Here is a 14,977-nt window from a genome sequence, read left to right as displayed (position 1 = left end):
AGATATATTGGTATTATTTCTGAGTGATAACAAGCTTAAAAAATCCAACCCCTCATATACACATACACTATTAACATTACCAACACAAAAGGAAAGGAAGATAATCTACAAGCATTATAAATATAACATATCTACATTATATCAGTGGGTAGCTGGATATCACTAGCCACGAACAGAGAAATTACCAAGAGACAGCAACAATGTCGCTTCAAAACAATGGTACTAACCGACTACTTGCACAACCTGCCAGAATACTTAAGGAGAATGCATTAATCAATGATGAAAACCGGGTCCCAACTGAAAACGATGCAGTGTCTCGTTTCGGTCGAAACCAAAAGAAACGAGAAGTCCTCGGTGAACTCGGCCGTTCTGTCGGCAGCGATCTGAAGGTATTTTTGGACAGAAATGTACCGGTAACCCAACAACGAAAGCGCCCGTTGAGAAATGCAAAGGTATGTATGACTTTTTGTATGTAGCAGCTCCTCTGCTTTCGTTGCTCCTAAGATTTATAAATTTAGTAATCGAGACCATTGTTTGCTTTTGTTTTTTCATAGTGTTCTAAAACTTTACCAAAATATGTCGGTAGCAATGCTCAAAAGGTCTTTGGTCGGGAGCAGTATTCTAGGTTTTTTAAATTTTATTTTTACGCCGATGAAGTGTGAAAAAGTGGTGATGGGGTACTTTCATCTGTTCGAAACATTGTGGTGCTAAGCCTAATCACAATATAAATGTAAAGCGTTTCAGGTGAGCACTTACATAAATTGAAAAAGATTAAAATGGTATGTATATTAAGGTAGAGATTAAAGAACTTTTCTGCAATGTTCATATGCATACATTAAAAATTCATAGTCATTACCAACGTGATATATAATGTGGGTTGCCAGGAATATAGAACGTACATTTTCCTAATGAAAACCGCCAAACGCATACAAACTTTAGGGAAGAAAATGCTTTCAAAAAGGAGGAAAAAAAAAACTCTCCTTGAGTATCAAATTCATGAAGAAGAAATTTGAATAACTCTGTCTCCACTCGCGAAGTAAAATTCGCGGCCCGGTTTCGATTTCATTTACGTCATTAATGTCTTTGAATTATAAACCGTCTTATTTAATTTCCTCTTTTTCCATATAACATCGATTTACCTGTGTATCCTTGAAACTTATATAAAATAGGTAAACGTATTCAGCTGATGTGTAACACTTTAGCGTTTTTTTTTTTCTCGTTTTCTGCTGTGGCGGTGGAGCTTGTTGGCCGCCACATCTTTCTTCACCGTCGCACAGCTGTTACTAAAGAAAAAGAAAGCTCTCAAGTGCCTTCCCCATCACCACCACCACAAACTACTTTTATTCATTAAACAACCACTTCGCCGTATTTGACAGATAACTCCTCCACCATTGCATTTTTCATTTCATTCAACTTTTTCGTTTTTTGTATCCGTGGTTTAAATTGCAGGCACCCTCTTCCCGGACTAATTAACAAAGCAGCTTTCCTCCGAATCCCTTTTTTCCCTTAAAGCATTACACTTTTGTTCCCTATCGTTTTGCGTTACAATTTAGGCGATAGTTTTTTTTGGGGGGGCTTTTTTTGTGCCGGCGCCAAATATTCTTCTTGGCCCTTGAGACTCTTTTGTATATGGATGCGATATTTGTGATCCGTTCTATTCGAATATATGTAATTGGTGTTTATTTAAACACCTACTTACTCCCGAGGTATGGGTGAAACGTTTTTAGCGATATGGGCTTAAGCTGTTGAGTTGCGGGTTTGAGATGACTAGTTTTTGTCTCCTCTGGTTTTTAAACCTCAAGGAATTGAAACAAGGTCGTTGGTTCGGTTTGACATTTCTACCCTGCTGTAATAAAGCTAATTTGTTTGTAGACGTTTCAACTACGCTGACGATTAACCTTGATCGATCAGTAGATCACGGACTAGACATTCTAATCGTGTGCTATTCCTTCTATTTTTAAGACGATAGTTTAATTTGAGGAACTTTTGGCATCCATTTCTAGCAAGTATAGCGACCTTGCAGAAGCTCCCCTCACAGCAATAATTTAGTGATGCAGAAGTTTTTTTGTGCATAGCATCGTTAGATTAATTGGGGGTAATTTAATATTGCCATTTTTTTTTTTCATCTCTGATATATTACATATTACTTTTTACATTTCTAGCTTGGGTCTGTTTCTGGACAAGATGAAAACGATTTTCAACAGAAGTACAAAGTTACCGACTATGATCACATACCTCGCAAGTCAGGCTTCAAAATACACGTGGACAATGAAGAGAACTCGGAATCTGCTGAAGATATGTCCTTCTCTAAGGAGGATTTGGCTGTTGAGAGCAAGCTCGAGATGCATGCTGCAGTCACTGCACTACCAAAACAACCCTTTGAACGTCTCGAGCAAACTTATGGAGTGGGTAAGTTAGAATTGAATTCTGGAAGGGGCTTATAATTCTAAATGATGGTACACTGTAAGGATGACTACTTAGCTCTGCATTTCATAAGTTTCTGGGCTGGAAACTAGATGAAACTTGTTAGACCTTTTTTAAGACTTTTTGTGTGTATACATATGCATGTACTTAATACACATAAAGCAAAAAGAATTTAACTTTGCATTTGTTTTTTCTTTTTCCTCTTGCAGATTTCGAGTCTCCCATGGTTCTTGATACAAGCCTAGATCAATCAAGTATCTGTGAAACTAAAGAAGTTATACATTCTCTTTCACCCTATGATACATATAAAAATGACATTTTCCAGTACATTCGAGAGTCTGAGGTTGGTTCATATTCATTGTATTGTTATCTTTACCTGTGGTTTTATTTGAATGTGGAATTTTGAAGTGGGATATATGGTGGTAGTCAGGAGTATCTCACTTCATCTTCAGTGAAGTCATCACTGTATTTCATTTAATGGCCTTGTCCCCATACTGGCTTGGCTTGGATTGGATGGTTTAACAGGATACAATAGGTTCAAGGACTGCATCAAGCTCCACTGTCTACTTTGGCATGGTTTCTACATCTGGATGTCCTTAACCCCAACCACTTTACAGCATGTACTAGTGCTTTTCATGGCACCAGGGAGATTGCCATGTAGCTTGCAAGATTATGAATCCTAAGAGATGAGTTAAATTATGAGAGGAGGAGGCAGAATAAATTTCATAATGTAGAACTACAATGACTGCTCACATATGTGAAAAAAGGTTGGGAGTAATTAGGGTGGATCTGGAATGCGATAAAAAATAGTGGTAATACATCAGGGTGTAACCCTCAAGGTATGAGGTGAGTAAAAGTGAGCAGCAACAGAACAGAATGTGGGTGAATAGAGGTTGCAAGAATGTTGTGAAGAGTGAATATAATGAACAAGCTTTGAGGGATAAGTAGGCAAGATGGGGAAAAGTAGGTGACAACTGTAAAAGTTGGATAGGATTGAGGGATGGATATGTGGTGGGGGAATAACTGGTGATAAGGTGGTGAAGAACTGCAGAATAGTAATGATTCGGTAGACAGGATAGGGATGAAAGCGATGCGACTTGTTGGTTATGGTGCTTAGGAAGAGTGATAAACATATGCTGAAAGAATTGAGGAATATAAACAACTAGAGCTGATTTAAGATTAAGGTTCATCTCTCTTTCAGTAGTATGTCGTGATATATAAGTTGGTGGTTGGAATTTTGTCAACCATTTCCCATTCCAAATGTAGTTTATCCAGAAGTGATTGTGTTGTTAAGAGGTAATTTATTAGTGCCTAGTGTTCAAGTTGGTGGAGTAGGAACTGGCACCTGTAAAAGACAGTAACATTAACCCTTTTTGCTGTTATATTTCTGTTGAGATACTGTTTCAATTAATTTTGAAAATGAATGTAATAAAATAACTAAAGTGACAAACTAGCAGAATTGAGAGAGCATTAGATAAAATGTTTAATGGTATTTTGTCCATCTTTGTTCTGAGTTCAGAAGCTGCCAAGGTCAATTTCACACTTCTCCACCCATCAAGATTATTGACCTTATGCCAAAGTAAGAAAGGATTAAGTATTAAGCTGATGTTTGAAACATACCCAAAATTTTGATTGGTTTTAATTTAGAACACTTTGAAACAAGTTTGTATCATAGAACTAGAGACAATCTTGGATGAGTTGGTATCAAAAGGGTTACATGGAAGTGTGATTTTCACAGGACATGACTGAATAGTAAAATCTTAAAATGTTAAACTTGTTAGCTTTCTCAGGTCAGTTGTAAAAATTGCTTATTCTTTCAATGTGATATTATCTTTACAGGAGAAAAACCGTCCCAGACCAACATATATGAACAAACAGACAGATATTACTCACAGTATGCGTAGCATTCTTGTGGACTGGTTGGTTGAAGTGACTGAAGAATACAAATTGCTCTCTGACACATTATTTCTGGCTGTGAATTATATTGACCGATTTCTCTCTGTGATGGCTGTCAATCGAGGAAAACTGCAGTTGTTGGGGACCGCATGTATGTTCATTGCATCGTAAGTTCTTCCATTTCTATTCAAGAACAGCTTAACATTTAACCCTTTCGTTACTGTATTTTGAGATGCTCTGTGTTTCTTTCAATTACTTTATAACAAAGAATTTAGTAAAATAATTTAGTTATCATTAAGCTAGTGTTAGAAACAAATTGTGACTAAGGTTTGGTGGAAGATTTTAATTCAAAACTTATGGAAACAAGACATTTGTACTCGATGCCAGAGCTGGTTTCAGCCAGGTTGGTAACGAGGGGGTTAAATATCTTCATGAGTGACACTTTTTCCATCTTCCTTAGAATTTTTCATAAGATCTCAGTAATCTGAATTGTCTAGTTATAGGTGTAGGTTTGGCTGTGTGCTTGCTTCCTGAACATGTGGTCTCTGGTACTATCCTCTTGTACAGCACTTTGGACTAGTGGAGTTGGTAGACAGAAACTGAAAGAAGCCCTGTGTGTATGTACCCTTGTCTTGTGTAATGGCTGTAAACAAGCTTCAATCATACAAGCAATGATTTTCAAGTTTTCCATGGAAATCATGTCTGGCTATGAAGCAATATTACTTGGAGTCAGGAGATGGTTGGCGACAAGGGTATCTGGCTGTAGAAAATCTGTTTCAACAAATTCCGTCTGACCCTTACAGGCATGGAAAAGTGGGCATTAAATGTAAAAATCATTCCCTTTGACCCTAGATGCAGACTTGTGGTCAAGGACATTCCAGTCATAACAATCTTGTCTATATCTTGCACTACATTATCAAGTCTCTTATTTGTGATACATGATACAATAGGTTGTGATTTGAGTGAGGTTTAGTTAGAATTTTTAGTAACTTGAGCAATTATATACAAGTTGCCTCCTCATAGGGAAATATTTCAACCCTTTTAAAAGCAACCCACTCAAGACCAACCTTGGTACTATAGTACAAACTTCCTGCTTTAACTCTTTTATAGCCATATTTTTGTAGACAAACATTGCTTTTGGTTCAGTTAATTTTGAAAATGAAAAATTTTGTAAAATAAATTTGTCATTAAGTTGTTTGGAATGTAAATTAACATGAAATTTTGATGGCAGATTTTAATTTAAATCACTTCATGTGAAATTTTTTTTTCAAAACATCAGCCAGTTATTTTATTAAATTTAAGGTTTTTGTGTGTATGTGCAAACTGACTTAATTTTTTTGCTGTAAATTGACAAATGAAATACTTGGATGGTTACCTATTGCTACACTCATTAATTCTTTATGGAAACACATGAAGTTTTATTTCCTTTCTTCTATGTTTTTAAATGTTCATGTCTTAGCTAATAACCATCTTATTGGATGGACAAAGTCTATAAATTTTGTCAGTGATGCAGAACTATTTTGGATTCACATTTAGGAAATTTGAAGAAATTGAGGCACCGGATCTTGGAGAATTTGTTTATATCACTGATGACACTTACTCTCGTAATCAGGTAAGAGCTAGATTTTGTAAATATTTGCTGCTGAAAAATTCATTAAGTAAATACTGCATAGCTTTTTTTTCTTTTTTTTTTAAGCTGTATATTTTGTTGAAGCTATTTAATCTCTGCCTTCTGAAAGATTATAGCATTTGTACTTGGTTTTTATGGTGAACTCACTGGATTCTGTTTAAACTCTACATCTTCAGAATTGACTCAGTAATATTTGAACTGGAAATTCCTTAAATTCCTCTCATTCTTTTCTATTTTATTACTATTATAGTATTAGTAACATCTGAATGATGCTGTGACTGGTTCTTTATTGACCTTGCAAAAAATGAATGCTAAAGTTTACCTCAACAGGATTTCAGCACAATGTAAAAAGGAGGAATAAATGCCTGTGAGCATTTTATCCAACATGTTAATGATTGTCAGTTTGCTGCTTTGAGGGTTTTTTAATTAACTGAATGAAGGACCGAGATCTCTGGAGATATGCTGTGACTGCAAAGACCCGGGCTGCTTCCTGCACCAGTCCCGCATAGCCCCTGCCCATTCAAAGTACCTTGGATTCCAGAAGATCCTGCTGTGCTTGAGACTTGTTGAGTCAAGTACATGAACATCGAAATAAATATCAATGGACATGGTAGTTGTGATACCCGTGCCGGTGGCACATAAAAAGCACCATCCGAACATGGCCAATGCCAGCGCCGCCTTGGCTGGCTTCCATGCTGGTGGCACATAAAAAGCACCAACCGATCGTGGCCGATACCGGACCCCCCTGGCACCTGTGCTGATGGCATATAAAAAGCACCCACTACACTCGCGGAGTGGTTGGCGTTAGGAAGGGCATCCAGCTGTAGAAACTCTGCTAGATCGGACTGGAGCCTGGTGCAGCCCCTGGCTTCCCAGACCCTGGTCGAAGCGTCCGACCCGTGCTAGCGCGGAAAACGGACATTAAATGATGATGATGATGATGTTGATCTGTGACTAAAGTTACCTTCTGATATGAACCCATCTGGGATCAGCCTTCGTTTTAAAGAGGTCTAAATTAAAACCTAACAAAATTTCATGCTATTTTAATGGTGACAAATTCACTAAATTCTTCATTTTCAAACTTAATTTGAAAGACGGTGTGTTTTGACAAATGTTGTAACTAGTATTGACGCGCCAACTGAGGTTTTCATACCCACCTTCCATTAAGTGCTTAAAAATTTTTTGGGTAGAAACTCTTTACAGTTTATCAAACTGAATGTTTTATTGGAATGCTTTGGTGAGAAAATTCATGTAAGATGTAGTTTTTTTTTTTTCCCCCTTAATTCGACATTATTGGGTATATGTGTGTAAGTGGGCCTTGTACCAACTTACCAACTCAAAGTTCACATTAATTTGTATTAATCTTTTCAATATATTTTATGCCAACTTTTCTGCACTGTCAATCCTCTCCTACTCTCCCCTACTTCCCCTTGACTTGTGCATCATTGATAACCCTACTCCTTATCCTCCATTCACTACAACTACCCCCTCAACCCAATCCATTTCCTACAATTGTCACCTACATATCCCTCTACACTTGTTCTTCATTATATTCACTCTCACCCATTCTCTCTCTCTCTCTCACACACACACAACCTTTACCTACCTATACTCCTACTCACCTTGTATTTTGAGGGAACACTCAGACAGCTCATCACCACTATTTTATGGCATCGGCATATGGCCCCTCTCTGCCATATGTTGCCTCCATTCATTCATCAGTACCAAGGGGTCTCATTTTCCTTGCATGACAATTGATGAAAGTGAAACTAAGTGAAAAAGGGATAGACGGCTCTAATGGAAGAGAAAAATAAAAATAGTGAAAGTTTCCTTAACTTTATTGTTGGTAAAGAGGTTCTGCAAAAACGTGAACAGTGAAGAGTGCTAGGTGAGTGTAGTGGTAGTGAGTAAAGGATGAGTGATAATGAAGAGGGATTGTCACTTAATCCTTTTGATACCATGCCTGCTGGGATCACTTCTACAATACAACCTCCCTGTTTTAAAGTGATCTAAATTAAAACATATCACTAAAATAGATTAGTAATGTATTTCAAGTGCTACAATCTCAAAGATTTAGGATGGCCTCTAAAGTAACAATTTATGAATCTATATTTGTTTCCTCAACAGGTTTTGAAAATGGAGCAACTGATTTTGAAGGTTTTGTCATTCACTGTTGCTGTTCCTACTGCCACAACATTCTTGGACCACTATTTTCATGAAGCTACACTAGACAAGAAACAGTTTCAATATTTGGCTAGAGTAAGTTGGTTAAATAACTTTTTAAGTGATACATTAATACCTTTCCATCAGCTTTTTTTTTTCCTCTACATTTTTGCCTGTGAAGTTTTCCTTTTAGATTTCCTTATTCAGATATCTTTGATTCTATCAGCTCTTTATTTACTGCATTTTCCATCATACAAGTTGATGTCTTATATGGTGAAAACATCGTCACTATCTTTCCAAATCTTGCATTTCACATTGAATTTTTTAATCTTCCGAAGTTGTCTTCAAATATAAGTCAATCTACCTTTTCTGGCTGTAAATTTTGGTCTGAAACATTTGACTTGTATACTGGAAAATATAGTAACTACTTGTATGATAGGTAATTTTGGAAGTATACTTTTGCCACTTAGGGAATTGTAAAGAAAAATAGTATACATACAATAATTATAATTTTAACTTTTATCAAATTTGTTGGTGCTTATTACAAATTATATACTAATTTTCAAAAGAAAAATAGTACCTTAAGATGAAAATTTTAATGTAATAAATATATTGTTTTCTGTTCAATTAAATTTTTTATTTTGCCCCCTCCTACTTTCCAGTTTCTTCTTGAGTTAACCTTGCTGGATGCTGACCCTTATCTCCAGTATAAACCTAGCATCATTGCTGCTGCCGCTTTCTTCCTTGCTGCAAAAACTTTGGGCTGTGAAGTGTCATGGGTAGGTTATTTATATATGTATTTCATTGACAGTTATACCCTTTATAAGCACACAGCCACATAAGTGCAGATGTGGCTGTGTGGTTAAGTTTGCTTCCCAACCATATAGTTTCGGGTTCAGTACCACTGCATGGGTTTTCTATGATAGCCCCAAACTGACAAAGGCCTTGTAAGTGGATTTGGTACACTGAAAGTGTGTGTGTGTGAGAATGTTTGTCTCCTTGATTTGACGCCATCTCATAGTTGTAAATGTAAGTCATATACAAGCAGTGTTATTAATTTCTAATATTCCGTGAAAATGTCTGGTCATATTCACCTCAATAAAGTTTGACCTATACAAGCATGGAAATACAATATAGGAAACCAACAAATTTTGTGGGTTGTGTGTTTATAGTAATCTTTTTTTTTTTTTTTACTTGTTTCTATTGGACAGGCCCCTAACCATCCCAGTATAATTTAGCCACAGATAAAGAGGCTGTGACCAATGACCAACACTATCTATCCTTTTTTGTTTTTAACCATGTAATTTGAATGGTCAGCCACTCTCACATGCCGTGTTCTATAATGTGGATAACCATGTAGCTCCTCTACAACAAGAAACCGATTCTGTTCTGGCCTCTACTTTCACACTTAAATTCATCTTTTAGCATGTCACTGGCCCTACTCTGTCAAAGGGATCTTGGCCTTGTGGGCTGCATGGATGAAAAAGGAACCCAGTACACTCTGAAGTGGTCGGAAGTAGGAAAGGCATCCAGTCATAGAAACCATGCCAAAAGCAGACATTGGGGCTCTGTATTTTTCAGAGCCTGTCAAGCTGTCCAACCCATGCAGGCATGGAACCATGACATTAAATGATAATTATGTAAGCTAGCTGGCAGAATTGTTGCAGCATAGGAAAACTGTTTTGCTGTATTTCTTTCAGCTCTTTAGGTTCAAATCCCACTAGGGTCAACTTTGCAGTTTGACCTTTTGAAGGTTGATCGTATTTGCTATAACCCCATCCCACTCAAAATTCCTGGGCTTGGGCCTGAATCGGAAACATAATTTCTAGCATGTTGAGCTCCCATATCAAAGCTCTTGTTTACTCCTATTCTAATACTTTTTAAGCTTGCTAACCTTCCCACTTCACTCTCACACTTATCACTCTCTTCCCCATGGTTCTAGGTTGCTGAACTTGAACAGCTAACTGGGTATTCCGTGTCAGACTTCCAATCGTGTGTGAAACTGTTGTATGTGACCCACAAATCTGCAAGCAAGCATGCACAACAGGCGATTTATTTAAAATACAGTTCCGACAAGTAAGTATTGTAGCATCTCATGCTTTCTTTCACAATTTGACTTTGGTAAGCATTAACTATACCATTCCATGTTGTATTCTATGTATCTTCATGCTTATTTTATGCTAAGTTTCTGTGATTTTGTTCATGCATAGATTGGATCAGAATGATGAAGGAAAACTTCAGTTTAGAATAAATGAGGTACAGGTGTGATCATGTGGTTGAAAATCTTGCTTCCCAACTACGTGGTCTCGAGTTCAGTGCCATTGCACGGCACCTTGGGCAAGTGTCTTCTGTAATATCCCTGCATCAACCAAATCCTTGTGACTGAATTTGGCAGGCAGAAACTGGAAGAAACCCATCCTCTTTGTGTGTGCTTGTCTTGACTTTACATGATGGTGTAAATGTATCACTGCCACACATTGTTTTCAGTCTTCCATAAAAAACATGTCTGGCCATGGAGCAATATTGCTTAGGAATAGATAAGGGTATTAGGAATGCATCCAACAGTGGAAAATCTGCCTCAATTTCTGTCTTGCTCATACAAGCATGCAAAAGGTAGACATTAAAACAGATGTTTGTCCTATGCTGCCTTACTACTGTCTTTGACTGACTACAGGTTTTCATTGTATAAGAATGATGCTCCAAATTTAAACACTAGTGAAAATTCCATAGTAAATTCTGTTGAATGTATGTTTGAACAGTTGCCATACCAAGCAGACTGGTTAAGAGAGCACTTCAAAGTCACATGCGTGAACGATGACTGGTCTTTCACAACTGAGCTGTGTGTCAGAATAATGTAAAGTTTAAGTTAACACTAATGAAGTGGGCGCAAGCCTGACTGTGTGGGTAAGAAGCTTGCTTCCCGACAATGTGGTCTTGGATTCAGTCCTATTGTGTGATACCTTGGACAAATGTGTTCTAAAGTCACCAGCCAATCATAATCTTGTAAATGGATTTGGTAGATGAAAACTAAAATAAGCCCATTGTGTGTACTCTTCTCAAGAAATGACTTGAAGGTTGTTAACAAGTATCACCATCATAGATATGTTGTTCAATTCCAGTCTTCTGTGAGAAATGTATCTATAAGAAATATTACCTTCCTCGAAAATGCATGAGGGTTGGCAACAGAAAGGGCATTCAATTGTATGAAATCTATTCCAACAAATTCTATTTAAGTTTAGGAAAGTGGACATTAAGCCTTTTGTTACTGTATTTATTTTGAGATGCTCTGTGTTTCAATTACTTTAAATATAACAAAGAATTTAGTTATTAAGCTAGTGTTAGGAACATAAATTATGACTAAGGTTTGGTGGAAAATTTTAATTCAAAACTTATGTAAACAAGTTATTTGTACTACAGAGCCAGAGGCAGTTTCAGCCAGGTTGGTAACGAAAGGGTTAAATAATAAAGTACTTACTTGGCGGGTTTCTGCATCTTAGAGAAGTGTTTAGCATAGTTTTGGATGTAAGCTATCCTTTGTGCTAGTCACACTGATCACAAGTTTGCTTAATTCCAATGCTTTAATTATGTAGTCGGCTAAGTCAGAAGTGACCAGCAGCTAAATTACATACGCTACTTGCAGATGCATCTTACTGATGTACTTTTCATGCAACCATAGCATTTTTATTGTGCACTTCTATAATTGTGTGCATGTCTCAGGTTATTATTAAGGTGGTGGTGGTGGGCAGGCAGAATTGTTAATGCATCAGAGAGGATTCTTGGCATTTCTTCTGACTCACTGACTTCAAATTCTGCCGAAGTTGACTTTGCCTTTCACTCTTTTGGGTTGATAAAATAAGTACCAGTTGAGCACTGGGGTCAATGTAATCAATTTGTCCTCTCACCTCAAAATTGCTGACCTTGTGCCATAATTAAAATCATTATTGAGAGCAGTGAGCTGGCAGAATCACAAGTATGCTGGACAAAATGCTTTGTGGTTTTAAGTACTTGTTTAGCACTGGGGTTGATGTAATTGACTTGTCCCTACTCCACAAATTTCAGGCCTTGTGCTTATAGTAAAGTTGATTTTATATTTTTATTTGATTTTGATCTTAATACTTATGTCCTTCTGTTTTTCTAGGTTCTTGAAGGTGGCAACAATTCCTCCATTACAGATAAAAAATTTCAAGGTCGCTTAAGAAAAAATTAGAAAAGAAAAGAGAAAAGGAATATTTTCTACTCTCCACATCAGTTTCATTTCTTTTTGAATTTGTAGAAAAAGTGTGAAGAAACGAGACCGAATATAGTTTCTTCTGTTCCCAAGAATATATATTCTTGCATACGATGCGAAAGTGATTTGATATCAAAGTGTAAAATGTGAACTTGTAAGACCAAGGTAGACCATGCCAGTTTAGTCTTCTCTTCTGTCTACTGAAGAAATCTTTTTAGTCTATTTTAATGCAGAAACGAGAAAGCTTTTTTTTTTTTAAATTCCTCCCCTTCATTTCAAATTAAAAGAAGTTTTCAAAACTTGTACATAGTTTCTATGAAGGGTAAATCATGTATGAACACAGAAAAAGATGACTTTTAATATTCGTTGTGTAGTAATATGTGGTTGTATGTGTGTTTGTGATGTGCGAGGGTGTATGACAAGTGCAGGAGTGTGTATATGTGACTCTGTGTGTGTGTGTGTGGTGTGTGTGTGTGTATGATATTGCATAATGTCATGTACATATTGTAAATGTATATACACAATCTCTAGGTTATTATCTGTATATAGTTCTAAAATGTGTATAGTATAGTATAGCCATTTGGATGTATGTATATTTAATGTATGTAAGCATGTTTTAATAGTGTTAATAATTTACAAAAAGAAACTCTATCATGTATATTAGGTGTGTTTTAAATATCTTTTGTTCTGGGTGTCTAAGTTGAATATATATATATATAGTTTGTGTTGTAATGATGGTGGCCTGTGGTTACTCAACTCACTTGGTCTTTGTTGTTAAATGAGATCCAAACCTTCTTGGATCTTCTGGTACAGCTCTTGGGAGGCAGCTTTTTTGTTATAAAATCTGTAATTGTCACTTTGTATGTACTCATGTTGTATAATTTTTTTTCCCCAAAATTTCTTACTCCCATCTCTCATTCTGATCTTCCATGTGAGGGTTTTCTTTTTTTTTTTTGTTTTTACTTTTTTAAACGAGCTAATTTACTAAAATGTTAGTAAGAAGTGGGCAACACTTTGGAAAATTCTTAGTTTGTATAAATTTCTAGAGTAAGAAGTGAAGAAGATTGCTAGTAGCAATTAAATAAAAAAATAAAAAATTCAGAGAAGCTGCTTTAGTGCAGCTTAACTTGGAGGTTCAAATTGACCTATGCACCAGTCCTGTAGTTGTATTTTCCTGTTTCGCATTAACTGATTGAATAGACATATAGATTTTTTTTTTTTGTGGGGTATAATTAAAACAATGGATTTTTTTTTTTTATTAAGGTAGATTTGGATCAGAAGTTGGGTTTTTTGCCAGGTGGGTGTAGTGTTATCTTGAAAATTGCAGCCCTTTCATGGCAAAGTCACTCAAGTGTCAGCCCCTGCAGTGAAAGCTGTCGATTTGTATCATGACACAGAATTATGGTGTGTCATGTATGGGATCCCTACTCCCAGGAGTTTGCTGGCAGAGTAGTCAGAAGTACATAACCGAGTAGTTTGTCTTTACTCTTACCTCTGGTCTAAGATGTAACAAAGAAAATCCTCGTGAGAATGTGTGCGAATAACTGCCTTGTGTTTTTATATTTGTCCACTTGCTTGAGTTTTCAAATTAGCTCTGCCTTTCTATTATTATGCCTTAATTTCTGGAATCCACCGAAATCACACCATTTTTCATTCTTATAAAATAAATGGTGGTATCGCTATCTAAAATTTATATAAGCTATTTGTAAATAAATTTTAAAAATACATAACTGGCTAATTTGTATTAATTTCTAAATATTTTTTTAAATCAAATGATTTGATCATTAGATAATTTTCATTGAGTCTGTGGTCTTTAGAAAACTAAGGATCTGGATTTTTGCATCCGTTTCCACTGGGTTTCAGTGTGGAGAGTGAAGACTATAAAAGCAAAAGCTATAGGTGTTTGCCCATCCTCCGATTAAGGTATAAAAATTTTTTAGAAACCATATCCAAATTAAAGCTGATTTATTATTTTCTCTCTTTGTATACATGTTTCTGTGTTTAATGCACTACCATTAAAATCTTCTAGATTTGAAAGCCCTACTAATGCTAACTTCAACTTTTCGTTTTCCTTCTCTTTCGTAGTTAAATGCTATAATATAGTTTTCTAAAAGAAATAAGTCAGAAATTGATTTCATACACTCTGCTTTTTTTCCTTATTTCTGCCTTCCCCTGTATTTCTAGTGTTAATTTGTATAAATCTAAGCAGTGACTGAAATTTAGAGCCTATCCTATCTCTGCTGGATGATTATACAAAACTAAAAGTTACACAAATGCAAGACTGCACTCAACATGTCCACCCGCTTTCAGAAATGCATCAGTTTATATATGCATAATGAAGTGTTAGAAACACCCTGAATCATGTTAGTTATCCTAGCTCATTATCCTCTATAAAATGAAGTTTAGATGAATAGACCAGTCGTTACGTGTCACAAAATGTTTGAGGCATTTAAAAAAAAAAACTTCTTTTAAAAAAGAAAATCTTTTGATTAGTGATAATGAACTGGATGCCTAATGTCTCTGAAGTATTTGTTACAGATTAGTTCTATTACCTATAAAACTATTATATAATTTACAGTAGTACAAGGACTGTAATGATAGGAAAGAAATGGACAATGTATCTACAGGGATTTTTT

General features: G+C 36.1%; 1 protein-coding gene across 1 annotated transcript in view; it reads left to right on the top strand.

The window, feature by feature from the left end:
- Positions 1 to 14,105, top strand: part of LOC115214334 (G2/mitotic-specific cyclin-A-like) — a 14,632-nt gene extending 527 nt beyond the window's left edge. The window contains exons 1-9 of the mRNA XM_029783518.2: positions 1 to 452; positions 2,163 to 2,409; positions 2,634 to 2,767; positions 4,264 to 4,487; positions 5,857 to 5,932; positions 8,078 to 8,209; positions 8,776 to 8,892; positions 10,056 to 10,189; positions 12,252 to 14,105. The exon at positions 1 to 452 is cut by the window's left edge and continues 527 nt beyond it. Of these exons, the coding sequence (XP_029639378.1) occupies positions 201 to 452; positions 2,163 to 2,409; positions 2,634 to 2,767; positions 4,264 to 4,487; positions 5,857 to 5,932; positions 8,078 to 8,209; positions 8,776 to 8,892; positions 10,056 to 10,189; positions 12,252 to 12,309 (1,374 nt within the window). The 5' untranslated portion in view covers positions 1 to 200 and the 3' untranslated portion in view covers positions 12,310 to 14,105. The remainder of the gene's footprint in view (positions 453 to 2,162; positions 2,410 to 2,633; positions 2,768 to 4,263; positions 4,488 to 5,856; positions 5,933 to 8,077; positions 8,210 to 8,775; positions 8,893 to 10,055; positions 10,190 to 12,251) is intronic.
- Positions 14,106 to 14,977: the final 872 nt, after the last annotated feature.

The sequence above is a fragment of the Octopus sinensis genome, linkage group LG7 (genome assembly GCF_006345805.1).
Source record: "Octopus sinensis linkage group LG7, ASM634580v1, whole genome shotgun sequence".
Taxonomy (NCBI): Eukaryota; Metazoa; Mollusca; class Cephalopoda; order Octopoda; family Octopodidae; genus Octopus; species Octopus sinensis.
This window is presented reverse-complemented; position numbering and strand designations above follow the sequence as displayed.